The 27,254-nt window shown below is 42.1% G+C and overlaps 3 protein-coding genes across 5 annotated transcripts; all 3 read left to right on the forward strand.

Annotated features, from left to right (window-relative positions):
* Positions 1 to 56: 56 nt before the first annotated feature.
* On the forward strand, positions 57 to 7,995 carry LOC130379436 (tetratricopeptide repeat protein 39B-like). 3 transcript variants are annotated; one of them, XR_008895121.1, is made up of 19 exons: positions 71 to 253; positions 582 to 616; positions 891 to 995; positions 1,326 to 1,457; positions 1,603 to 1,679; positions 2,211 to 2,340; positions 2,796 to 2,901; positions 3,130 to 3,195; positions 3,434 to 3,542; positions 3,725 to 3,792; positions 4,557 to 4,616; positions 4,704 to 4,865; positions 5,818 to 5,909; positions 6,001 to 6,121; positions 6,406 to 6,517; positions 6,626 to 6,743; positions 7,077 to 7,193; positions 7,277 to 7,613; positions 7,722 to 7,989. XR_008895121.1 is itself a non-coding variant. In XM_056586265.1 (18 exons), exons 1-18 carry the CDS (start codon positions 221 to 223, stop codon positions 7,389 to 7,391), a joined length of 1,755 nt encoding a protein of 584 aa, XP_056442240.1. In that variant the 5' UTR covers positions 57 to 220; the 3' UTR covers positions 7,392 to 7,995. The 3 variants fall into 3 exon arrangements, 2 of the variants coding, with proteins under 2 accessions (XP_056442240.1, XP_056442239.1); XM_056586265.1 differs by having other exon boundaries at positions 57 to 253; positions 894 to 995; positions 7,277 to 7,995; XM_056586264.1 differs by lacking the exon at positions 7,722 to 7,989 and having other exon boundaries at positions 7,277 to 7,691.
* Positions 7,996 to 8,121: 126 nt separating this feature from the next.
* On the forward strand, positions 8,122 to 19,756 carry dnajb14 (DnaJ heat shock protein family (Hsp40) member B14). The gene is made up of 8 exons (XM_056586271.1): positions 8,122 to 8,314; positions 10,128 to 10,308; positions 13,273 to 13,418; positions 13,951 to 14,139; positions 15,807 to 15,889; positions 16,145 to 16,254; positions 18,012 to 18,184; positions 18,739 to 19,756. The coding sequence occupies exons 1-8, from the start codon at positions 8,182 to 8,184 to the stop codon at positions 18,861 to 18,863; spliced, it is 1,140 nt and encodes a 379-aa protein (XP_056442246.1). The 5' UTR covers positions 8,122 to 8,181; the 3' UTR covers positions 18,864 to 19,756.
* A 213-nt stretch (positions 19,757 to 19,969) lies between these two features.
* LOC130379443 (group XIIA secretory phospholipase A2-like) lies at positions 19,970 to 23,581 on the forward strand. The gene is made up of 4 exons (XM_056586277.1): positions 19,970 to 20,321; positions 20,491 to 20,567; positions 20,697 to 20,862; positions 21,412 to 23,581. The coding sequence occupies exons 1-4, from the start codon at positions 20,108 to 20,110 to the stop codon at positions 21,528 to 21,530; spliced, it is 576 nt and encodes a 191-aa protein (XP_056442252.1). The 5' UTR covers positions 19,970 to 20,107; the 3' UTR covers positions 21,531 to 23,581.
* The last annotated feature ends 3,673 nt before the right edge of the window (positions 23,582 to 27,254 follow it).

Consider the following 27,254-nt stretch of genomic DNA (forward strand, 5'->3'; position numbering starts at 1 on the left):
GTGTCAAGACGGACCTCATCGCGTTGAAAACGAGATAATTGGAAAGGGGGCGTGAGGTTTGTGTGTGAAAGTCCCGAGGGGCCATGGTACAACACATAAATGGCTCGCCTGTGGAGCGTCTTCTAGTTTAGCTCCGTTTAGGTAATTTGTATAAGTCCCAATAACGACATTTGTCAGTTAATCATTTTCGATAAAGAATTTTGCTCTTAACCTTTTCGCAATGGAGGATAAGAAAGAAAATCAAACTATACCGGTAACTCGTTTTTTTATTATTATTATTTAGAAAGAAATATAATGTGCTGCGAGCGTCTTAGTTAATTGTAGGCTTACCCAACTCAAAATGATGATGTTGAATATCAGTATTCCACGTTATAATTTTCAGTTGATGCATCTGATCATTTTGATTTGATTCTTAATGGTGACAACAAAATAATTAAAGACTGATGTTACGTCACATTAAACATTTCTATATCCGATAATTTTAGATTTTTACAAAATAAAACATGATAACTACTGCTAAATACACAGCTATTAGATTAACTTACTTTGATTGAATGAAAGCATGTTTTTTTCTTTTTCAGACGGAGATCAGCAGCCATTTTGCCGAGGACCTACTGTGAGTAGGCCTATTACAATATATTAATTGATGAATTCATTATAGTCCATCTCTTGGTTTGGGCTTGTCCAGATTTTCTTTTTATTATTGTACTTGGCATTACTTGTTCTTTTTAGCCAGGGTGAATGCATTATCCTCCTCAGATTTCAGAACAAAAAACAAGCCACTGATGTCATGTAACTGGCCTCTATTTTCCTTTTCATGATATTTTTAGATGTACTTGAATATTCATATAATGTAACTTGATAGCTGATGATCGTACTTTGGAATAAAGCAGTCCGCAGATTGATCTGGAGCATGCCCTGGTGGACTGCTCCGCTGGTCTGGAGTTATTCCTCAACAACCGCTTCTCTGATGCGCTTGCTCATCTAAAACCATGGTGAGTGCGATATTATTATGTGATATTTACTACTATAAACTTCCAAAAACGATGAGAGTGGGCTAGTAAGTAAGACGGAGACCTATGGAGGCTCATGCTGGAACGCCAATGTATATTCTGAAACGACTTTTCTCTTTTTTGTATATCTTTATCTTTCAATGTCAGTTCAATCTTTTATAGGCACAGATGCATCAGCTCAGGCATGACTTCTCTGTCCTTACTTATCTTGCATGGCCAGAATGGGGTATATCTTCTAATATTTGAGAGAATATCTTATTCTGAACGCACACATTGCACACCAATATCTGTTTTTGTTTTTCTTCCCATTAGGAAGGCCAAGAGTATGTACCATGCCATGGGCTACAGCAGTATGCTGGTGATGCAGGCAGGCATGACTTTTGACCCGAAAGATGTAGAAGCAGCCATGACTTCATTGAGGGAGTCTCTAGAGACATGCCAGAGGTAGTACACTTTTTATCGATCACTATTTATTCAATCTGTGCTCTTGTCAATGCCGAGTTTGGCTGCGCTATCGAAACTCCTTCAGACTTTTATCAGTCCTTCCTTCTTTAAATATGCTTCCTTTCTTTCATGTGTTCCTCCCCAGCTTTCGTAAAAAGAGTGGATTATTGGAGACCATAACGAACTTGTGGTACCGGCAATCTTCTGACAATCTGACAGAAGGTGAGAAAGATCTGATTATCTCATATTTGGATGGCCTGGGTCAGGCAAATCACAACCGATCATCCTACAAAGGGCTACTGTTTCGTTGCTCTATCCAATTGCAACTTTTTTTCTATTCATTTGAATGGTTAGTTGATTCAGAGCTGGTCAGAATTTGTTTGCTCTCTAATTTACTTCAATGTGTAGATAGAGTCTCTTTAATAAGATTGTTATTATTATTAAAGAGGGGCTTTCTTGTGTTTCTCATTTGAGTTTAGATATAGCTATTACCTACCTGGCACCTGCCTTTCTCAGAATGGTCCCTGAGAATTTAAGTATATTTGTGTCATAAAAGCACAGTATCAAATGCAAGATAATGAATATATTTTCTTTATAGTATACAATTATTATATTTCCTTTGAACATACGATTCATCAATCAATTTCTTCCATGCGTACATTCTCAAAGTTGAAAAAGGTTGGATTAGGGAACATTGATTTTCATTTCTTTTAACATTGATTTTCATTTCCAAATTAATTATTTTTTAAATAGAGGAGATGCATGCTGAGCTCTGCTATGCCGAGGTCCTTCTTCAGAAAGCCTCGCTGACCTTCATGGACGAGAGCATCATGGGCTTTATCAAAGGAGGGATGAGGATACGAAACAGTTATCAAATCTTCAAGTAAGGAACTCGGAGAGGCACTGTTTGTTATCGTTTTAACCAATTCCCATCCCACCGCCAAGGTTAAGGGTTTGGTTCCCACTACACCCATCCTGGCTGAGAATATTATGAGCATGAAGTATTTGATGGTGCTTTTGAGAAAAGCGTCCACCAAATGCCAATTTTTCTTCTGTTCAACCTAGACTGGGGGCTAGTCGTATTAAGGTATAAAGCTCCTTACTCATTCATCTTATTGTGATTTGCAATGCGGGCCAATAAGTTATTCACTTGAGGGGACAGTAATTCGCTCCCGCACCCCAAAGAACATTCTCTGGCACTTAAGAGATTCACCTCAGTGGTGCCCCCCCCGTTGGTGAAAATGTGAATACTGACTGCATTTGGTTCCACCGAGCGCTGTGTTCAGAACATTTGTTTCAATCTGACTTCACTATCGTTACTATATTTCCCTTTACCAGGGACTGTCAAGTGATTGCAAACAAAATGGATGAAGAGATGCAGCAGAAAGCCACACACCTTCACTTCAAATGTGGTGTCAACATGGGAATCGGATCGTTCAACCTGGTAAGCATGTAGATAATCTTGTGGAATTTTAATTTTGAATTTCTATTTATTTGATTGCACTGTGTCTATCTTTCTTGGATGCATTCAAATCAATTATGTAGTGGTATTTATTCCATTAATGTACATGACAATCAACTCGAAACGGTTGTGTTTGGAAAGATTGATGGGTAACTGTATCCTTAACTATTTGATACTATTGAGGTTTTTTTTCCCCCATCCCTCCGTTAGATGCTGTCTCTGCTCCCAACACGAGTCCTCAGACTGATGGAATTCCTTGGCTTCTCTGGAGACAGGGTAGGTGCTCCTGCCTGACTATTTACAATCTATATATTATTTTGCTTTATTCTATTCAATTCATTTTGTACATGTGTGTGTATGAATGATATGGCTGGATAATAACTGCTAGTTATTCTTTCATTTATTTTTTAGCCATCTTTAAAAAAGGCTTCAATATTTTGTGATCTTTAAATTCTGTATGGTTTGTGTTGTTAAATGAGCCCTTTTAAAGAACGCACTGTTGGTAATGTTCCAGGATGTGGGTCTCTCGGAGCTGAGAGCTGGCGTCGCCACAAATGGCCTGCGCTCCATCCTCAGTATGCTCACACTGTTGATGTACCATCTCTACATCACTGTCATACTCGGTAAGGGAACAAGAAGATATTTTCAGGAAACGTTCAGATCTTTTTTTTATTGAGAGAACCCAATATTGCCAATATATCCAAAGTTATTTTGGATGACAACCTTAGATATTTAAATGTATCATTATAAATATAATTTTTTTGGGTGAAAATAACATTTACAATCTCATTACTTTCAACAAAAGGCACAGGTGAGGTGGACTTGACAGAAGCTGAGAACCTGCTGGAACCTTATATTAAAAAGTTTCCCAATGTAAGTTCCACACCCTTACAATGGAAAGTTAATCCATCATACATTCTACTAGAATACCTGCGGGCGGATTCCGTGGGAATTTCAGACCACATCAATCATTTATTTTTAAACTGTTTTAAGAATAACGAGTAATCCGAAAGTATAACGATTAGGGTAATATATTTAGGTAAAAAACATACAATAAAATACAAAAAACCTACAACAAACATAATCCGAGGCCTCTCATTAATCGGAGTCTTCAGATGGGAGTTCGCCCTGCGACTCTCTACAGTGGCACAGGTCTCAGAAATGCTGAGAACAGGTCTGCTCCACACATGATGCGGGATGGAAAAATCCATATGTTTCCCCTTCATCATGTAAGCTCTGTCTCCTATTCCTCGCACTGTCTAGCCACCCTACATGTTCCTAGTTTTATCTAACGTTAACCTTTGTGCCTGGGGTTAGGGTTAGGGTTTGATCCCCTTATGCATTCTTCTTCTTGATGAGAATACAGGCAACTCTGTCCTTTTAAGTAAACATTATTTGATTGAATCATTGACAATTATAATGTGGGGTGACTTAGCGGTGACTTCTCAGTTGGATCCTTTGACCCTTGACCTCCCCAAGAGTGTCAGGGAGAAGGCACAATCAACAAATGGCAGTTACAGAAACTGAATCTGAAAATATAATTTTCCCATTACAGGAATTATTGAAAACTGTATACTGTGCAGGGATTTATATTTTTAACTTGACTTTTCTTTTGTTTATAAACTTTCCTTGATTAGGGAGCTCTGATTCTCTTCTACACTGCCAGGATTGCTTTGCTCAAGGGAAACTTCACATTTGTAAGTATCATGTCTCTCTCCTTTGTTCTTTTGAAACGATTGGAAACCGGTTTTAAAATAATTTTTACGTTTTACGTCCTTCTTTAGGCTAGGGAGAAGTACCTGGCCTGCATCGCGGCCCAGCAGGAGTGGCGCCAGATACACCACCTCTGCTACTGGGAGCTCATGTGGGCCCATTCCTTTGAACAGGAATGGAAGAAAGCCTACCATTACGCTGATCTGCTCTCCAAGGAAAGCAAGTGGTCCCAGGTAACCCGCTGGCACTGGACTTCAAACCTGTGTGTGGATGATGGCTGGTTTAAGCAGCCTTACTGGCCTGAGTCCGACTGATGATAGACTCTAGGGTTGAATGAGGCTACCAACTGTTGTACATTAAGCAATCAGTGTTAACAGGTTAAATCAACAATCACCACACACACTGGAGGAGATCTCCTGCAAGGCAACATGGAGCCCCCATAGTCATGTGTCGTTGTCTGCACATTTTACAGTTAATCGGATTTCTAACACCAACTACCTGCGTCCTTGTCTGGAGGTGAAAGCCATCTTGGTGGCGCATGGAAGCCACCAGGTGGTGTGTGAAGAACTATTGTTGTTACAATGGCCTCCCCAGACAAGAACGAAAGGTGGTTGGAAATCCAGCTAATTGTAGGAGTTAAAATGAAGAAAAGTGAGAGAAAGAATGAAGGAGGCTCCATTCTTCTTTGTGGCCGCTGTAGGCGTCATAAGGCCCTCCCTGTCTCTTCCTTCATTGACTCTGTAATTCTCCCACACTTATTTAATTTCTATAGGCAAGATAATGCAAACAACTTTGCTAGATTTCCCCATATTTTTCAAGTAAGCCTGTATGATGATCCTTACGTCTTCTTGTTGGAAGCACTGGGGGGATGGGAAGATAAGAAGGGCCTTCATGAAAACCTTATCAGGGGGTATTCAACAAACATACGTGCAACTGTAGCCACAACTGAAAGAGGTAGGGAGGGCATTCAGTTCAGACATAAATTGTTATTCAAACATTGTATTGAGGCAGATCTCAGATTTTCTGGAAGTTTGCGCTTCCTAAAAGCTACAAGCGTGGTTTGAGTTTTGGGAAACAGAAGAGGCCGGCCGTGATGACCTACTTGCTCAATGTCATACATTCCACATTGCTTTGATTTGTTATTGTCATTTTGCTTGTTATTCCTCATTTAAAATCTCTTTCCAGTCCACTTATATGTACCAGAAAGCTGCCCTCTTGAGCATGCTCCCAGACGCAGAAGTGGAGGCCATGGGACAAAATGCAGAAGACTTGTTCAAGTGAGTGAAGGGAGACTCCCCTGCTCGCACTACTCCTGATTTGGACAATTCTGCTCATTCACTGCTGTCGTCCACTGGTGTGGTTTAACAGACAGGTGGAAGGCCTCCGCCTCAGGATTGCTGGGAAGTCGGTCCCAACAGAGAAGTTTGCTGCCAAGAAGGCCCAGAGATGCTTATCCTCCAGGCCTACAAAACCAGTCCTCCCTGCATTGGTGAGCACCAGGCCCCCTGATATGAACTGTTATACCAGTATACAAAACCAGTCCTCCCTGTGTTGGTGGGCACCCGACCCCCCAATATGAACTGTTGTACCAGTATACAAAACCAGTGCTTCCTGTGTTGGTGGGCACCAGGACCCCCTAATATGAACTGTTGTACCAGTATACAAAACCAGTCCTCCCTGTGTTGGTGGGCACCCGACCCCCTAATATGAACTGTTATAGAAGTATAGAAATTTCCTAAAACTGTGATTTAATCAAACCTTGTGGGATTCCAGGAAATGATGTACGTGTGGAACGGCTTCACGATAGTAGGAAAGAGACCAGAGCTGACATACAGCATATTGTCCACCATACAGAAGGCCGAGGACCAACTCGCAAGTTCTGCAAGTCAGTGAATTCTTGTGAAGCTATTCATCGAGATGCTCTGAGTAAAACAAATTAATATCACCATTTTTAAATCCCCGAAATCGTGTCTAACGTTCTGACTGTGCCCAGGCCAGTCTGATCATCATGTAGACGACCAGTGTGTGGTCCAGCTCCTAAAGGGCCTGTGTCTCAGACAGCTGGGCAGTCTCGATGAGGCGGAGGGCTGCTTCAACCACGTCATCTCCAGGTGAGACCCCGGGGGACTGATCACACTACTCTGATCCGGTACAGGTCTAGTCATGCTACAAATCTTAGTGGAGCATGTGGAAAATTGACTATCTCCTTCCTAATATGGATGCTTTGATAAGATAGTGCAAAAAAAAAAGATGCATTATTATTCATGAGACTTTATGCAAAATGGAAGAAACGCATTTTAATTTACTCATTACTAAATAATATTGAATATAAGTAACTAAAGCATCTTGACATGTATTGATCAAGGGAGTATTTGGGAGAGCGAGGTCACTCTTCTGCTCTATCTCAATTCATTACTGAAGAGCCCTTTCTTTACTTTTCACAGTGAACAACAGATCAAGTATGATGACTACCTGGTGCCCTTCACCATGTACGAGCTGGGCCTGATTTACAAGCAGAGGGGGGATACCCACAAGGCAGTAGAACTCCTGGAGAAAATCAAGTGCGTCGTCAAGGCTTTTTCTTGCCATATCGTTTGGTTCAGCAGCGTCCTTAAACTATTGTATGTACTTTTTGTCCGAACAGGGTCACCTACAAGGACTACAGCATGGAGTCTAGGCTTCACTTCCGCATCCATGCAGCACTCAACACCATGGGCACTTTCCCAAACAAGCCTTACCCCTCACGCATCCAAGCCTAAGGAAAACAGTTGGAGTCTGGAACTCTCAACGTTTATGAGACTGGAAACACACACACACACACACACACAGACACAGAGAGAGAGAGGCGATGGTGTTAGTACCTGGTTGGTGTTGGGTGGAATCCGAGTCAGGAAATGAAGTTTAGTTTTCAATGTATGATGTATAAAAAGAGTTGCTCCTTCTTGCAAGAGTGTCTGGCTGCATGATCACTCAGGCGGTAGGTCTGCAGCCAGGTGCAGGTCTGCAGCCAGGTGCAGGTCTGCAGCCAGGTGCAGGTCTGCAGCCAGGTGCAGGTCTGCAGCCAGGTGCAGGTCTGCAGCCAGGTGCAGGTCTGCAGCCAGGTGCAGGTCTGCAGCCAGGTGCCTGTCCCCAGTTGGGTAGGCCAGAAACTAGTCCTTGAAGTCCCAGGGTAGGCTACGTAATTGCAATCGCAATAGTGACCTCTGTTGATCGCAATGGATAATCCACCCGTGCCAAAATATTTATTTTTACATTTATATTATTACTTTTAAATATTTAGGCTTTTTAATTCAAGCATTTTTTCGAGATATCTCTCATCTTCATTTTGGATTATGACACGCATGTTAATAAAACATTTTACGCTATGAATTGTCGCTCTTGCATTTCCTTTCGATCTTCTATATCAACAGGTAAATGCAAAATTATAGAAGTCAGCAAATAGAGATGGGTAAATTATCCTCTTATCTGCTAACACACTTGACAGTCCAGACCACGTGGTCTGGGAGATGATCAGCTGACCGAGCCGGGGGAGGAAGAGGAAGAAGAAAGATGGAAGGGAACAGGGACGAAGCTGAAAAATGTATAAATATAGCTTCGAAAGCGCTCGAAGCTGGTGATAAAGAGAAGGCGTCAAAGTTTCTAAACAAAGCGGAGAAGCTCTACCCCACGGAGAGAGCCAAAGGTACCGTATTCATTCAATGGCGTCCGACCTCCCCGTTATTTCCAGTCAGCATACGATTTAGCTAAGGGTTAAATGGACTACTAGCCAACTGCAAATTCACAGTAGCTGGCTACGATAGCCGTGCTACGTTATCTGTCAATTGGGTCAATGTTTTACGGTCTATAAATGTGTATATATGTAAATGCAATACAAGCCTTTCACACATGTTATTAATTTCGCCGAACGACGTTACGTTACTCTCGTTTCAAATGGTACGCATTTACACGGTGCTTTGCTAACATGAACGTTAGCTTGTGACGGTATATTGCCAAACAGTGTTATCTTTCTGTCAAACCGCTGCTGTGTGTCGGTGGCTGTACAATGCTGTGAATTTAATCATGACCGCGAGTTGAGTGAGAACAGAGTACACACACGGTTTAGAGAGGGTACTGTACGTTGGACTAGCTGTCCCCGGGCGAGCCTGGCTCCTGTCAATCCCTTCATTGACTCATCGACCCAGAGGCTGCAGTTGGAAGTAATGCATTAGCCCTGGTATAAGAGCCATGGTATATGGTTGGCTTTTATCTAAACGAGCAGTCTAATTCAAGACGTAATCGATTGATGGATAGAACGCTCTGCACTCGTACATATGTGAGTGCATTGTTGTGCAGTATTATGCGATGACCTATTTTACACCCTGGACAGAGCAGCATGCAATCTCTGACAATATCTGTGTTGACAATTGACTTGATTCAGCTGTCAATCTGACTATAGGCTACTTTAGTATTATTATCCAGTAGTTTAACAGAGTAAATCCCCTCACAAAAGCCATTGGCTTTGAACCATTTTAAATAGAAGTATCTCCAATACGCTTTTTTTGTGTAACTTTTGTGTAACTTTTTGTGTAACTTTCTGTCAAGATGTATGAAGGGCTCAAATGAAGTGTTCTGAGGTGATTGAAGCTTCATCAACTACCTCTGGCTTCGTTATTCAGTGACATTTGAATTAATGTTTTCCATCCATACCTAGACTTGAATCTGGTTCTAGAAAACATGTACATTTTTTGAAGCAACAGAGCAGCTACCGCTTCAATATTAATGAAACAAGGGTAGTTAAATCATACTACGTAACAAGTTATGTCATATTTGAAGGAAAGAGTATTGTGTCTGTGCTCAGTGTGCTTACAATTCATACTATCCCGAGTAGTAGTGTGGAGAAGATGGAGTCAGATTGACGGACATAAGCATAATTATGGACCTAATGAATACAACAATGGGTGTCTAGTAATTCATGGCTTACATCTGGGCTTTGGGGTTCAGAACGTTTTTTTTGTTTCCATTATGGCTCTTGGTATTTATTTTTGGGACTCGCTCAACTGGTATAAGATATTGCCGTTGGAATTTGTGTTGTACATCCTGCAACTTTATGTGAAGGTCCTAGGACCTTCACATAACTTGAGGACAAGTTGGCCTATGTTTATACTGGTATAGATAATGCAGGCGGACATTGTAGGGTTTATTAAGACGAATGCCACATGGTTGAGGAATAAAATGGAGAGCTGCAGCTAATTTTTTTTATTCGTTTATTTAAATTACATTTAAGAAATATTCACTTGAAATGTAAGTTGCATATTGTCTGAATTAGTTTCGGCATTATAACATTATGTAATATTGACGTTGTCAGTTTCTGATCTATTACGATTTTGAAAGTTTCCTCCAAAAAACACAGCAGGTATTGATTTTGTATTCCGAAACCTCCCATGCACACCAAACCATTCCCCCTGTCCAGCTGTGTGCCTAGCCTGAACCCTCACCCTTGGTCTGTCTCTCTCCAGTGCTTTTGGATGCGCTGACTAAGAATGGCAGCTCGGCGGGGAACGGAGCCCACTGCAGGCGGCGGCCTGCGAGCAGCGGGGAGAGTAACGGCTTGCACGCAGACCAGGAGGGCCATGATCCAGCAGGAGGAGGGGAGGCCGCCAAGATCTTCACCAAGGATCAGGTGGAGGGTGTGCAGAGGTGAGGAGCCCGCGAGCTGGTCTGGTTATCGTTCTCCACACACGTGTGAACACGTTCTTGTGTTTTTGAGTGGTGGTTTGTCTAGAACATGGGTATTCAGCTAAAACAGAAAGGGGTCAAGTTAGAGATTTTGTTTTTTTAAGCAAAGATCCGGAAGATCATAATAATGTCTAACTGTTAAGTGTGATGTATATTTTAGTAGCCGAGTAGTTGTATCAACATCTGCATGTAATCAATACCCCACTGTAAAATCAAATAACTTCAGTAGAACTCAAAAACGTTTTGCAAATATTCATTGTCACAGAACATAAAAATGAGCATACAGTACATGTATGACTGCAGATATACTGTAAATACAATTATAAAATGTGAAAATTGCCAATCAATAAAAATTAAAGTAATGTATTCGTGACAACACCATCAGTAAATGGCTTTTTGTGTTAACCCAAAATCCAAGCCACTCTGATGGAACACTCATGAGCAAGTTTTTGTGTACTGAATGTGTGGCTCAGGAGGATCCTGGTTGATTGGTCATATTGGGCTCTGAGACTACTTACTTTCTGGGATCTCACTTCAGATTTGAGTGGGGTATGTTTGTTTAAAACCTGTAGTTTTTTCACATTGGCACTTTTTATTATCCTCTGTCATTCGTCTGTATCTATCCGTCTCACTCGTCTGTATCGCTATCAGTGTTTCCCACAGAAATTGTGGAGACTATGGGGGGGGGGGGGGGGGGAAGGTATGGAGCGAATGTTGACCGGGGGGGGGGGGGGGGGGGGTGGTATGGAGCGATTGTTGACGGGGGGGGGGGGGGGGGGGGGGTTGTTGAGCGATTGTTTTGTCTTCAAACTTCGTCTGAGCAAAAGACGAAGTTTGTGGGAAACACTGGCTATCTTTTTCTTTCTGCCATATTTTCACGAATAACTTGCCTCTAACTCACTCATCTGTCTTCGCTGAGTTTAAATGTTTACCGCCTGGAATGCACAGACTTGATTGGCTGATTAATATCACGTGGGATGGCTTGTCTCACATGCAATTGGTCTGTGCGTTTCCTCAACCACTAAACCACTACCGTAAAGACTACAGATGCTGCGTCGGTTCAAATAGAAGCTAGCCGTCGTTTTATATCATAATCTGCTGTAGGTCCGAGTCCTTAGGGTAAGGCTTCTGGGTCAGGAACCGACTGCGGTCTTCCTGTTGGTGACCTCTGGTCTAGAATATGAACTATAACTGCTGCTGTTTCCATATCCTGTTGACAGGCTGTAGAGTTCTCCTAGATTTGGTCCAATGCTAAATATTGTCATTGTGATACTTGCCATGGTAGAAAGCTGATTTGAGAAGATATGGACTGAGATTTGAGAGGCCAGTGGGTGCTGTACATACAGGGGCTTTTGTTTGATTAAATTGTTCACCTAAGGCAAAAATCTAAGGTAGATATAAAAAATAAACGGTTGAGGAGCTAAACCCAGGAGCTGAACAGGTTGTGAAAAAATAATTGTGAACGGCTGATAATACGGGATTCCTTCCTAAGGGAATCTGAACCGCAAGGGTTTCAATTTTAATTTAGGATCAATCTTGTATGGTTGCTGTTAATGAGAGCCAGATGAAGATCGACTGGACGAGTTGTGATTGAAAGATGCATATGGATGGATATAGTGGTAATTTGAAAGAGCGAAATAAAGAAGACTTCTCAAGTCTTCCCAGGTCCTTCTTGGCCTTTACGATTGAACCATTGTCTGACCTTTCTGATCATGTGTTTATGGCAAGAGAACGATACCTAAAGTAGATCATTGTATTCCACCAGTTTCTTTTATGGAGCTAGGGTGAGAAATGGTGTTATATTGCATTGATGGTCATTTTCTATTTGTCCATGGTATTTTTCATAACAAATCTCTTCTGACCCTAGCACAAACTTGAAGCCACTTATCGCTCCACTCAAAACATGCAGATATCACTTGACTTCACTCCTTAATGGACAATACTAGCCCTGTCCACGGGTACTGCCCCCCCCCCGCCCCTGAGTTTATGCACCTTTTATATTCCCGGGCCATTTGAGGCCCCCACACGCTATGCAGTTCTCTGCACACACAGCAGATCTCCATGGGAACCGCCAGTGCTTGGATTCCTGCCCTTAAGGGGAGGGAGGACCACAGTCACACAAACACGTGTAGCATTTTGACCAGAGAAGAAGACTTTGCATCGAGCAGGAGTGTTTTGAATCACAATGCACAGTACAGTTTGATGATTGCCAACTCATTGGCCATGCACCCAGGTCTGGTTCGGTTGTATCATTTCCAAGTTAGAGAACATGGCATTTGTCGTCCCCTGTGCAATACTTTCAGTGTGTTGCAGCGTTCCTTTCTTTGCACCCACCCCTGGAGGTTTAAATAACAAACCCTTCAAGGGTCTCCAAGGTCTCAATATAACCCTGAGGAATCTCCTGTGATACAGTTTACTGAGTTGCTTGTTTGTTGTTCTCATTTAGAAAGCCTCCTCATGACAAAAGGAAAACATCTCCCACTCATGGCTGATTAACAACTAATGCATTAACAAACGATAAGCCTTGCTTTGAAAGCACAAGGCACAGTCACGTGTCGCATTCTTGGATATGCAAAACTTATAAGAAAGGTTTTGCTGTGTTAGGTTGCAGAAGACGCAACAATGTTTGGTGCCTCATTTACACATGTCTGCTCTGGATCACGTGACAAAACCTGACACATTTAATAGGTTTTGTTTACGTTCAGCTTCATCATGATTGGGAAATGGCAGCCTTTTTATGTTTTTCTGACCTACTGGAACGTGGATTGAAATGGATGTAAATAACATGTAGCAAATGATTGGTGAGAATCAAATGGTGTCACTTCAACTTGTACCGTGGAGGCGGTAAGAGCACTAGCGGTTTAATTCACTGACCCCATGAATGACGTGAAATGACTAATGTGGCCCCTGTACTCGTGTTCCCAGGATAAAGCGGTGTAAGGACTACTACGAGGTGCTGTGCATCAATAAAGAAGCCGGCGATGAGGACCTGAAGAAGGCCTACAGGAAACTAGCGCTCAAGTTCCACCCAGACAAGAACCATGCGCCTGGAGCCACTGAGGCCTTCAAAAGTAAACCGTCTTATAATGCTATAATGGATGTTATTCCCAATAACATAAGTTTACTTACCACCCATGGATACTTTGATATGAACCCAGACGACAAGGAGAAGATGAAGAAAAGGCTGTTTAACCATGTCCAGAGGCCAGTATAAAAATATTTTGTGTAGCAGAGGTGAAGGCCTTCACCCCTAAGGCCACCACTCTAGACGGCCGGTTACATCTGTTGTTCAGTATCCCAGCTGAATTCCTTCTGTATCAGGAAAGGTTGTTAAAATTGGCATGGTCTGATAATGTGCACGGTGCTGCTGATGTGCACGGTGCTGATGTGCGCAAGTGCATGGCGCCCAAGTGCAAGGCGCGCAAGTGCAAGACGCGGATGTACCTGATGCAGAGAGGTTTTATTGTAATCCCCGGTTATTCTATAGAGGCTCTGGGTCATTCTAAGACCATTGAGTTGTGTCAGTAAATTCCTCGCAAATTTTCCCAAAATATGTATTGGACCTCCTATCTACATTAACATATTGCTTTTGTATTCCTCCAGAGATCGGCAATGCGTATTCCGTGCTGAGCAACGCTGACAAAAGAAGACAGTATGACCTCACAGGGGGGGAGGAGCCTAGCAGTCCAGGCCAGGCCCAACCAGGGGGCTTCGACTTCCACAGGGGCTTCGAGGGGGACATCACTCCTGAGGACCTGTTCAACATGTTCTTCGGTGGCGGGTTCCCCTCCTGTAAGTAAATCCTATTGCATACAGTCAATTGCTCGCACAATCACATGCGTTTTCACCCAGTCACACAGGCGCACGCTCACACACACAGGTGAACTCACACATACACACTAGGGCTGTCACTTTTTATTCGAAGTTCGAATATTCGTTCGAAGGTGGGGTGAAAAGTTCGAATTCGAAGTGTAATTCTCCATTCGAACTGTAAAAATGCGCTATAAAGAAGAGAGCGGCGAGTGGCTTTTCCTCAATAAAGCGGCCCTCCTGGATCCCCGCTTCTCCCGGTTAGTCCACCTTTACCCTGAACAGAAACATCTCGTGACTGAAAGCCTCTCACACAAGCTCATTGAAACGGAGACCGACACTGATCGCACACGACAGGGAGAAAAGTCCGCTGCTGCGCTGGGCGCGATGGGCAGCCTGTTTGGGGACTTATACAGCACGGCTGACAGAAGCAGCTGCAGCGGTAACGGAGAGCTGCGAGACTACTTGTAATTTTCTTTCCGTAAGGAATAAAAAGAGCAGCCTGCCGTGTTGGAGGTCGGCCTCACAGATTGTTCGTTTATATAGGCTGTGTGTGCCATGGACGACATGCGTTCCGCATATCGCGCTCCGAGCAGTTATTGTTAATGCGTAAAAGACAGCCGCACTTGTGTGTCGGAGCTTCCTCTTGTTGTGTTTACAAATGTGTTATCAAAGATGTGTTTTTATCCTGTGCTGTTATGAATTCAGTAGGTATACGTGATTTCCACAATAAATAAAAAGAAACACGACAACAGTCGTTGTCGTGTTTTTTTTGTTTTTGTTTTTTTAATAGTTCTATGGGGGGGGGGGGGGGGGGGTCGAATGTATTAGAATTAATTATGGACATTCAAAATTCGTTCGAATTTCATTTTTGGAAAAAGTGACAGCCCTAATACACACGCACTCCCTCACACAATCATTGACAACCACACGCTAGCACTAGCGCACACGTTGCTCACAATCTTATACCATCCCTAAATCACTCTAACAAACGTGCACAACCTTTTTCTGCATCACACATCTCTACACAAATGTGACATGCGTGCCTTGATTCAATTATTTTCAGTAAAGTTAACATTGGGAATCCCCATTCAAATAGCTTTACATAATGGATAATGTATTCAGCCTTTGCTGTCTTTTTTTCAGGCTTCATATAGCTGGAGAGGGGTTTGGGTTAGAATATTAACCTTTTATGACTCCTCTGGCACACAGTATTTCTCTGCTCCACTGCACCAGCAGGTTTTATTTTGAGCAGAGCCTGCTAGGTAATTCACTTTTTTTAGTCGACGTAAGATATTTATAGAGCATATTCTTTTCATGACATTTTACACTACAAGTAATGAAACCAATCGGACCACAATGACGACAATATTTAGCTCTTCTGTTGCACAAAGAGCTGTGCAAACAAGGTACAAAATATAGATGTATTTATATGAAAGGTTTATGTAAACACTTTAGAGATTAGTAGACTTAGTAGACAATAATAGACTGATTTTGAAAGAGTCATAATGCAGGCTATGTCTGAATTTGCAGTCATTTTTGAATTTCTCCTGTTTGCCAGCAGATGTCACACTTGGACAGGTTTCTGCTATAACAAAACCCAATGCATAGTTGACTCCTGTAATCTGAAAATGTATTCCTTTCCACAGCGAGTACACACACCTTCACCAACGGCAGGGCACGCTACAGCCAACAGACGGATCAAAGACAGGAGAGGGAGGAGAGGGCAGACGTATGTACACTGGCATCGTTAACTCGAGGATTCATGTACATCTTGGAGATTATCAGGTTTTACCAAATGGAAGTCCAAGGAGAAATAATCCTGGACTGATTTGGTTCAATGCTTTAGCTGGAGTATGTAACTTTTCAGTACAAACTATTCACAGTTCTATGATAAGGAAATGGCAGCCATGTATTTTCAGTGTTGATTCTGCCTGTAGGGGGCTGTAGATGATACGGCCTCATTTCCTGTCTTGTTGTTGTGCAGGGTGGCTTCTCAACGTTCATTCAGCTGATGCCCATCTTGGTGCTGATCCTGGTGCCCATTCTGAGCCAGCTGATGGTGTCAACTCCACCCTACAGCCTGTACTCCAGACCGTACGTACATATTCAAATGGTGCATTCAAAAAAATATAGATTTGGAAAGAGGATGCACATTTGAACTGCAAAAACTAACCAAAAAATGATATTGCATTTGTTAAATATTTAATGTGGAAATAACCGAGCCGGAGATTTGAGATTTGAACTTGAGACTTGAAAACCGGGACTTGCAACTTGACTTACTCTAGACTGAACTTCTTAGAGAAAAAAATGTGCTCAGATTCTAAGGCCTGTGATGATTTGAGAATTGAATGCATGCTAGTTTGTTGCATTGTTATTCAATAAACAGCATTGTAGCCATGCACATTAATGATTGAATTGTATTAAAGGGGTAGTTGGTAGTGGACATAGGGCCTGATTCCCAAGTTAGCCTTATAAAGCCAGACTATAGATGTAAATGTCTGTGTTGATAGAATAATGGTAGAAATAAAACTAACTTTGCATCGCATGAATCATCGCATTTTGAGGGACTACTTTCTCAGCAGCAGCGGAATTTAACCTAGGTATCAGTCTCCCGCTGCCGTAGCCTACTACCAGGAATATAATGCCGCTTTTCCACCGCACATGTAGCTCGACACGACACGACTCGACACGACACGACTCGACACGGTAGCAGCACGTGTCCTTTTCCACCGCAAATAAAGTCAAAGTCAAAGTGTGTTTATTGTTGCATGTACCAAATTGCTTCAGCACAGCAAAATTCTTACGACTTGGCAAGCATCATTCATCTACGCAGTATACGTTATACATATAACATAAAACTCTATAACACTATGACAATAAAATAGCACTACCTCCTGGACGTGGGCGGGGTCGGCTGCGCGAAAGGGCCGTGACGTATTTTTGTACGCGACGCAAACAACACCTACGCAACCCACACATGGACAAAATCCACATAACAACAATGGAGGACATCGATGCGATGGTATTCGTGTTCGTATTATTAGCTGGCATGTTGAAGAAGTTGAAGAAGTGGAATATGTTGGCTGCGGCGCTGCTATGGCTGTTACCAGCATGGTTGCCATGTCGCTCTCGTGACTTCGTCACACTCTGGCCAATCAGTGGCCGGCCGTCTGCCGACGTCACCTTTTAGCATCGGCTCAGCCGCTTGGAACCTAGAGCGAGGCGGTACTAGAAAAAGCAGCCACTTCAGGTACCAGATACCATGTTTTCGCGGTGGAAACGCAAAAAAGGCGAGCTGAGTCGAGTCGTGTCGAGCTGGTACCATGCAGTGGAAAAGCGGCATAAGACTGCTGCTGAGACACAGCAAGTCCCTAAAAATGCAATGCAAGGTTGGTTTTATTTCTAACATTATTCGATCAACACAGACATTTACATCGACCGTCTGGCATTATAGTTGATTTGCCTCAGGTGTACTCTGGAGCGGGTAAGACTGTTTTATTAGCAGGCTAGTATTGCCCGTTGCCGTGCGCTAGCCTAGCACGAGCAAACTCTGCAACTAGAAGGACTGAATGACATGTGTTAAACTGTCTCCAATGATAAAGAACACCAAGGCTAACTTGGGAATCAGGCCCGATGTCCAAAATTCCGAACTACCCCTTTAAGTTGCCCCCACAATGTGCAGATTCCTTCTCTGCTTGATGAATGTCAAGCAAAGAAGTGATTTTTGGAATATGATTTGGGCACCTTGGAAACCATGTTCAGAGACAGCCGACCAGCAAATGCAATGGATGTACATGTGTCTTATGTCCTCCGTCAGCATGAGTTAGTATGTGCGCGTCCTCTCTCCCCAGGTCGACCGCGCAGACGGTGAAGCGGCAGACGGAGAATCTGCGTGTGGACTACTACGTCACCCGGGACTTTAGGTCTGAATTCAAGGGCAACAAGCTGCATAACATAGAGAAGAACGTGGAGGAGGACTACGTGTCCAATGTTAGAAATAACTGCTGGAAGGAGAGGCAGACAAGTAAGTATTCCTGTCCGTGATGAGACGCTCCTGAGATGGGCTAATTTCTGGAAAATGCTCATACACATTGAGTATATATGCATTTCAAACACTCGGGTCTGCTCCCTGTTTAAACGATCAGTCAATATAAATGTTAAAGAAAATCCTTCACTTGTGTCTTGAATAGGAAATTATATAGGATTATCATTCTTAGGGGGGTCAGGGTAATGTAGTGGCCACAGGGGTTGGACTTCCAGCTAAAAGGTACTGTGTTTGATCTCCAATGTTCACAGCATACCTTTTAGTTGTCCTTATGAGATCCCCTAACCCCTTCCTGCGCCAATAAAGACCTGATCTAGTCACTTTGGATGTAAGCGTCAGAAAATAAGTAAATGGCCCATTTCAGACCTCTGTTTAAAGGGGACATATTAGAACATATTATATGGCTAATGCCATTCACACCTTATGATCTAATAATATGTTGCCTTTATTTATGTGACTATCCCTGGCATGAGTACATTTTCGGAAGTGACTAACTTTTGCTCACATGAGTTTATTTTGCCCGTTTCTCCCAGAAACAGACCTCCTGTACGCTGCCAAGGTGTACAGGGACGACCGAATGCGCAAGAAGGCCGAACTAATGACCATGGACAACTGCAGGGAGCTGGACAGACTTAACGACCTATTCCGAGGGGGATGAGCTGGGGACGCCCTGTTTTAAATCTTATAAATGTATATGATAGATGTATGTACATGTTTTTTAAGGAAATATCTTTGAGGTAGACGTAAAGAAAATAAAAATGACTAAAATGCTTTAGCCTTACTGTTGAGATTTTAAGGAGTCCCGTCATACCCTATTTTTCCTATTCCTGTCACCCCACCCTCTCCTCTCTCGGCCCATCCGTGTCCCGGAATCTACCTTTTTTATTATTATTTTTTGTATTATACTGAACCATTCTCACCATATACTAGAAGCCTCCATGCATCCTGATTTTCTTTTTCTGGAACAAAGGAAAAAGACACTTGATTGTAAAGTGGAAAGGGACTTGTGGCCAACAACAGGGATTCTTCAAATGTCCTCATCTCAACCTGAACATCTACATTTTCCGCTTACTGTAAAAAGAAAGAAAAGCTGTATTTATTATGGAGACTGTCGATTTTTCTGAAGTACCTGTCCTAGCTGCCCTAGAGCGGCTTGTGGAGAACATAAAGAACCTAATTGAATGCTTCCTGGCTACCGACCCACCCATGTAGATGTTTTGGACATGGACCGAGAACAGTACAACTTTGATTTTGCTGCTCAAGAACATTGTATATTGTCTTCTCAAAATGTGAAGTTGTTGGGACATAGGCTGAAGGACTGCATTGAAGCTGTTATTATGAATACCTTGTTTCATTTTTGAATGTTTGGATTTTATGACATTATTTAAGTAGAGAAACTTTTTCTTTAATGCTCGACTAATCATTTGAATAAAGTAGAATATGTGACCATCTTGACACATTGGTCTTATGATACATTGAACCAATGGATCTGATCGAACATCATATGTATGTATGCATGCTGTTAATTGCTAGTTCATGTTATAGTTGGTTGTTACGTAATTGCGATTAAGAAAACTGGAGCAGTTTAGACTCTTGCTCTTTGCGGGCTTAACCATTTGAGATAGACTTCTAACTTGATAACAAAAAAGCAGCACCCTAACTAATGATGGGGAGTTGCTTCAATGTGGGAGGTAGTGTTTAGAAAATCCGACACGTTGGCGTTTGATAAACGTCATTTTCGTTATGTAATCAGTACCACGTGATTACACCGAACCCGGAAACTACTTGACAACTTCAGCAACCTTTGCCACAATATTCTTGAAGCGAATTAGGAAAACAATAAAGATGGAATACTAATATATACTAACAGGAAAATATTTGTAGTTGTCAATCAAGTGCAATATGCGCTACTGCGCCTCGGTGGGTGTTTTTGGTTTGTTTTTCTGTGGGGTCCTATTGCGTGTGTCTATGTCTAAACAAGAACCCGAAACGCCAGACTGGCGAAAGACTTTAAAAACAATCCGTAATGGAGTTCACAAGATTGATACATATCTAAATGTTGCGCTGGACCTGTTTGGCGGCTATGATGGTTTGTGCCAATATAAATGCACTGATGGTAAGCTATCCTTTCTGTCCTCGTTGGCATAGTGTAAGGTTTTCATTAAAGTTGCTGGCTGATTAAAAAGTGTGTCATCTGTTGTAATTCTGTGAAATATATTGTCACATAATCTTCTCGTAACAGCCAAAACGTGTAATTTGTATGGTATGTCATTTGCCCCTTGTAGGATATCAGCCAGCCCCTCGTCCTGGCTACAGACCACCGCCCCCTAACGGCTGCGGATCTCCACTGTTTGGATTCCATGTGAGCCTGGATTACATTATGAAACATTTAGGAAAAAATGAATTACTACAGTATACCTGTTTTTATGTCGCAATGTCTTACCATGTAAGCCAAACAAGAGTGATAAACGATACAAATGTCTGTTTGAAGTTTGACATAGGAATCCCATCCATGACCAAGTGCTGTAACCAACATGACCGTTGTTACGACTCCTGCGGTCGTCAGAAACTTGACTGTGACGAACAATTTCAAGACTGCCTTGATACCATCTGCAGCAACTTGCAACAGACTCTGGGATTGGCCCAAGGGGTCCAAGGTAATAACAACCGGCGACAAGAAAATATGTTATTCAATGGCACAACGTGACGTTTTAAAGCTACGTAGGGCACTGCTGAATTCTAATGGGTCAGAATCTTTTTTGTTTTGTTGCAATAATAGGTTCAGCATTGACATTCATATATTTTTAACTCTACTGAGCTCATAAATGACATTATTTTCTAGTAGGCTAATCTGAACCATCGACACAAACAGCTAATAAATAGGCTAGGGTTTTATAAATGACATTGAAATTGGTTTAGTTTGATGTTTCAACCCTTAGAGGGATTATTTCAACGTCGCGGTTGGCCGTCAAAGGCTAACTTTATTTCAGTAAAACCATGTATAACAAATATGACCGCTACAATTTTACAACTTTTCATGAATTGGGACATTAACAGATTTAAATGCACCATGAAGTGAGTAGGCTACACATGCTAATACCTGTAGGGTTACTTTATAATTACTATGGTGGTGTATTGTCTAAACGGGGACATTATTTTCCACTTGTGTGCTGCTGAGTGCTCATGTACTCCTTGTCTCCCGACAGCGTGTGAGTCCGCGGTGATTTTGCTCTTTGATGCAGTCATGCATTTGGGATGTAAACCTTACCTGGACAGCCAGCGGGAGACCTGCATTTGTCAGTTTGAGCTGTTGAAGGAGTTGTGACCAACAAAAAAACACTGTGAACTGGGCTGTGAAGAGCAAGTGATTATCTAAAACACTGGAAAAAGGAAACTACAGCTTTTCAAACTTTAAAAAGTATTACTCAGGGTTTAGTGGTGGGGTATTTCTGGCAAGTGAATGTGGATTATAAGCATTACTTTATTAATTATTTATGTATTTAGATAATATTTGAATTCTACAAATGTGCAATATTGTTTAAATCGATTACATTCAACTTAATACAAATGTTGTAGGACAATATCCAATGGAAAACAGCAAATAAATGTTTGTGTGGAAATACAATTGTTGTCTTCCAGGTCAATCGATTGTTGTTCGACCAGGTAACTACAGTTAACTTAATAGATAAGATTTTGATTTTGATATTAAAGATGACATAAAAATGAGAGTGTTAAACTGAACATGCTGCTGTGTTACCGTCGCACCAATCAGACACTCTGCCTTTAAAAACGAGCCATCGTTTTATAAATTACATTGTTATTCAATTATTGGAGGGATATTATCCTACACTCATACCTCTACTGTACTGTATCCTCCTCTTTTATAGAGAGGTTGACCGTTTTATTGACAAGTTTATTTAAAAGTCAGCAAGTAAGTAACAAAGTTGCTGGAAAGATCATGGGGCACCCATGATCCTCCAGCTGTGTTCACTATACGTTACAGGGCTCTCCTGTAGTAGTCAGTGCAGCTCCCGCCCCACACAGTGATGCAGCTGGACAGGATGCTCTCAATGGTGTCCCGGTAGAATGTGCACTTGATGGGTGGAGTTTGAGCTTGAGTTTGCGGAGGAAGTAGAGCTGCCGCTGTGCTTTCTTTGCCAGCGATGCAGTGTTGGTGGTCCAAGAGAGGTCCTCACTGATGTGCACCCCCAGGAATTTGGTGCTGCTCACTCTCTCCACAGCAGCACCATCGATGGTCAGTGGTGGGTGTTCGTGTTGGCATCTCCGAAAGTCAACAACAATCTCTTTGGTTTTGCTGACATTCAATAGGAGGTTGTTTTATCTGCACCACGTCGTGGTCAGAAGGTTGACTCCTTCCTGCAGTGGCTCTCGTCGTCCTTGGTGATGAGTCCCACCAGAGTTGTGTCGTCCGCAAACTTCCCCATGTGATTGGTGCTGTTGAAATTACATTGTTATTCAATTATTGGAGGGATTTAACTTGGCAACAGTCCCATACAATTGGAGCAGCAGTAATTATTATATTTACAAAAAATTATAAATGAAATACAACGTTGACTCTTTCATAAATGATTATCCACATGACTTTAACTATATTGCTTATACTTGATCTAACTCCCCCCATTCAGTAGGAGGTGGTTTTATCTGCACCACGTCGTGGTCAGAAGGTTGACTCCTTCCTGCAGTTGCTCTCGTCGTCCTTGGTGATGAGTCCCATCAGAGTTGTGTCGTCCGCAAACTTCCCCATGTGATTGGTGCTGTTGAAATTACATTGTTATTCAATTATTGGAGGGATTTAACTTGGCAACAGTCCCATACAATTGGAGCAGCAGTAATTATTATATTTACAAAAAAATATAAATTAAATACAACGTTGACTCTTTCATAACTTCACAACTTTCTAACTTACTTGCTGACTATTAAATGAACTTGGCAATAAAACGGTCAACCTCCCTGTAAAAGAGGGGGATACAGTACAGTAGAGGTATGAGTGTAGGATAATAATGTGTACCGTACAGTGAAGTCAGGGAAAATCATGGACAATGCAGGAGGAAAGGACAAGGAATCCAAGTTGCCAGCTCCCTTCTTTTTCTTTGTTCTTCATGTAAAAAAAAAACTGAAAACTGCTGTAAGGTATCTCTTTTTGATTTTATATGTTGTTGAAATAAATATATCCAGCCTCCAAAGGAATTGGATTAAGACTTTTCTAGTTTCTCCTATTCTTATCCATCCTCAATGAACATACCCCAGAAGCTTGTTGGGCACTAGCCTCTAACTTGGGAGATTGTTAACAAGTGACTGCAATTCTTCGTAGGAGGGAACAAGAGTTATAGTCTCATCTTAGAAAACCTTTGGATCACATAACAATACATATATGCATACATATTATTTTGCTCTTACTTCTGGCATGATTCTTAATGTTTGTTCATTTTAGGGTTAGCGTTAGTATCAGTTTATTGATATTATTACTGTGTGTCTGTGTGTGTTTCCTTTGTTTGTGTGTCTGCTTGCCCCCCCCCCCCCCCCCCGTGTGTGTGTGTGTGTGTGCGTGCATGGCCATGTGTGTGTGTTTGAATACCTATGTATGTGTGTGTTTGTGTGTGTGCATATGTGTGTGTGTGTGTGTGTGTGTGTGTGTGTGTGTGTGTGTGTGCGTGTGCTGCCTCATAAAGTGAGGCTATAATCCAAAATGTCTCGCAATTACATACATACATTTTTTAAATGGGTGGCCTCAGCAGGAATCGAACTCCTAGCCAATGGTGTATGGTCTATCAGTTGAGCTGCGGGCATGGTGAAGGCTGCCAGTCATTTGTCAGAAGAGGATACCTCCAATGCCTTGAATTCAAACAGATATTGTTTTTGTAGCAGACTTTCATCTCACTTTCATCACTTTGACACCAGTGGTACTATTTTCTTAATGAGACATATAAATGCATTTCTGTATGTCTGTCAGGATTCTCGTATGGACTGTTGTTTTTGTCTCCCCCTACCTGTTGGAGTGTGATAATTCTGGACTTTGTTTATGTTTGTAGCCATGTGTTGACTCATGTGCCCGGAGTAACACCATGTCCTTATTTGCGCAACTTCCTGCCTTTGTTTGTTTCCCCCTGTCTGCCTGCTTGCCTGCCTGTTTACGAACCCCGCCTGTACCGGAATCTGATTTGGCTGCTGGACTGTTTGTGAATAAATCATTTTGATCTGCAATTGATTCCCGTTCTGATTCGTGACAATGTCTGTTAAAGACGTACCTTTATACTCCAACACTATACTGTGTTGCATTATGTCTAAAGCAACTCAGGAGACATGTTTTCATCTATTTAGCCACTATCTTACCGTAAAGTATATGATTCCTCAACGATTTCTATGAAATAAAGCCTTTTGATTGAACATGCTCTGACTCTGTGAGATTATTTGGGGTCAAAAAGTAAAATGGGGGGAGAAATCATTTCTGAAAGGTGAAAGTAGCTTCAACATATGAGTTGAAGAAAAAATACATGGTTAAGGGATGAAGGGGACCTTTTTAATTCAGATTATATTTCAAGATCAGTTCTGTAACATTTATTTTTAAATACGTCTGTCTATTTGAAAGAATAAGAAACTGTTTGGATTTTTTTTAGTGTTTTGATAATATTTGATTGTTAGAATTCTGTTCAGTGAACTTGACTGTACAGTGCAGACTGTACAACTTGACTAATATGTTGCCATTAGCCTGGTTCTACCAGACTCTCGTACTTCACTTCATTTCATTTGTACAGAGAGGGAAATTAGTAGGCTACTGAAGGGACGGGCCGGGGGTTAGCCTGTCCGATGTGGTGGATACCCAAAACAACCGGCACAGTCCTTCCGTTATTCTTTGATTCTGCGTCCTAATTCCTTGTGTAAATCCTGCGTGCTCTCCCATTTTTTTTCTCTGCAAAAAAAGTAATTTGCAAAATACAAACGAAAAAAGAAATCAATTGCCCTTTTCATGAAAAATGTAAATGCAAAAAGTATTTGAATATAAGATTGAATCTCTCCCGGAAAGTTGATGTAAAGAAAAACTATACATCATTTGTCCGTATTCTTCCTGCATTAAATGTTCTTGATCCTATCAAACTATAGTCTGTGTACAGCTCATTCAAATGGATTTGTTCACCTCACTCCCACATGAACCATGACTCTGGTGACAGTGGCTTACTGACTAACAAGTAAGCACTCCTGCAACCCCTCATTGTTCAAAGGGGATTGAACATTGAGGGATGCAAGAGTGCTTACTTGTTGGTCTGGACTTGTGTTAGTTGGCCCTTGATACAGTATTTGAAGACGTTCAAGAAATTCAGCCATGGTGCAGAATTACAGCCACTTTGAGCCAGTCCCACAATGAGCTTTCCACAAACGTGCCGTTTTTTAGAGGCGGGTCAAGGTGGAGGGTGAGGGTGTGGCCCTGAGCAGCTTGCGGCCATGTTACCATGCGCTAGTGTTTACTGTGGATGTATCGCAATTGCTCGGATTCATAATTTCATCCGGAGGCGCACACAGCTTTTGGCCGTGTTCAGTAAATATTCTAGAACACTCCGGGTGCTCCGGAGGGAGTCCTGGAGATCTATATCTAAATCATGTCATATTATACATAGATATCTATATCATATAATATATATTATCACGGCCAAAAGCTGTGTGCGCCTACAGATGATATTATGAATCTCAAACGACTGCGTCGGGTTCTCCGACGTCTCTGATTCTTCCACTTCCACATCAATCTGAAGTAGACTGAACCGTGACATAAAGGACAAAGGGATCGTTGCCCACGATTATTGACCGCGATTGCCTCCCGCACCGCTGCCCGCTGCCGAGGCACCACCTCCTCGGCAGCGGGCAGCGGGCAGCGGGCAGCGCCCGCTCCGGCGGGTAACAATCGTGGGCAACAATCCCTTTCTCCTCCATGTTGCGGTTCATGTACTTCAGGGAGTCAATGCCAAAGTTCCTTTCCCCCAATTCCTTCTCAACCATGGCTGAGATACCCCCCACTACGAGTCTCGGACCTATAACTTTGTTACGTTACGTTCAGAACACCATATTTTATCTTTAGCATAAAATCAGCAGCTGCCATCTTGGCTGTTTTATTCAATGCCTCAACAGCACTCCAATAGTCAACATACCAAGCCCGAATTTCAAATTGTTGACCAACAATGGGCAGAAGTCATACACATAACACGCAAATTTGCAAATCAAAGGCCTTTGAAAAATGAAAGCATATTTTACTCAGATTTGTGTTTCTATGTGTGTATAAAACTCAAATACAATTTTTGTGATTCACTATTGCTGTCATGCAAAGACAGATATAACAGTCAGTGTGTGTGTGCGTGTGTTCAGGGTATTTTTCCTTTAGGGATCCCATCAATGGCTCCTGGTATATCCAGGACCTCTGCAAGACCCTGGAGGGGTACGGAGGTTCCCGGGAGTTCACAGAGCTGCTGACCCTGGTGAACAGTAAGGTGTGCAAGCGGTCCGTTGAGAAAAGCAGAATCCCAGATGCCATCGGGAAGAAGCAGATTCCCTGCTTCGCTTCCATGCTCACCAAGAACCTCTTCTTCCGACCAAAACAGTAGAAGTTTTATTTTTTTAAACGGTCGTAGTTGAATGGTGTTTTATCTTATAAGGCTTTACAACGAGACCATATTAGCATAGAGTACCTCCGGGATGTTTTTCTGTTAAAGATGTAGGTTTATACTCTGCATGAGGTCAGCATACGATACCAACATGCTGTGATGCATGTTGTATAGTGTCTACACAGCTTCATGTTTGAATAATAATCCAGTGCCTATCAATGGTGTCTAAAACAACTCAGGAACCATGTTTATCATCTTCTAGCCACCATGCACCTGTAAAATGTATGGTTCCTCAAAAGTTTCTATGAAATAAAACCATATGTTCAAGCTTTGACTTTGTGTTTCAATTGCTGAGATTCATTGGGGGCCAGAAGATTTATTGAGGGAGGTGGGGAGAGATTATTTCCGAAAATGTGAAAGTGTAGCTAACATATATGTTGAGT

Source organism: Gadus chalcogrammus, chromosome 3 (genome assembly GCF_026213295.1).
Source record: "Gadus chalcogrammus isolate NIFS_2021 chromosome 3, NIFS_Gcha_1.0, whole genome shotgun sequence".
NCBI lineage: Eukaryota > Metazoa > Chordata > Actinopteri > Gadiformes > Gadidae > Gadus > Gadus chalcogrammus.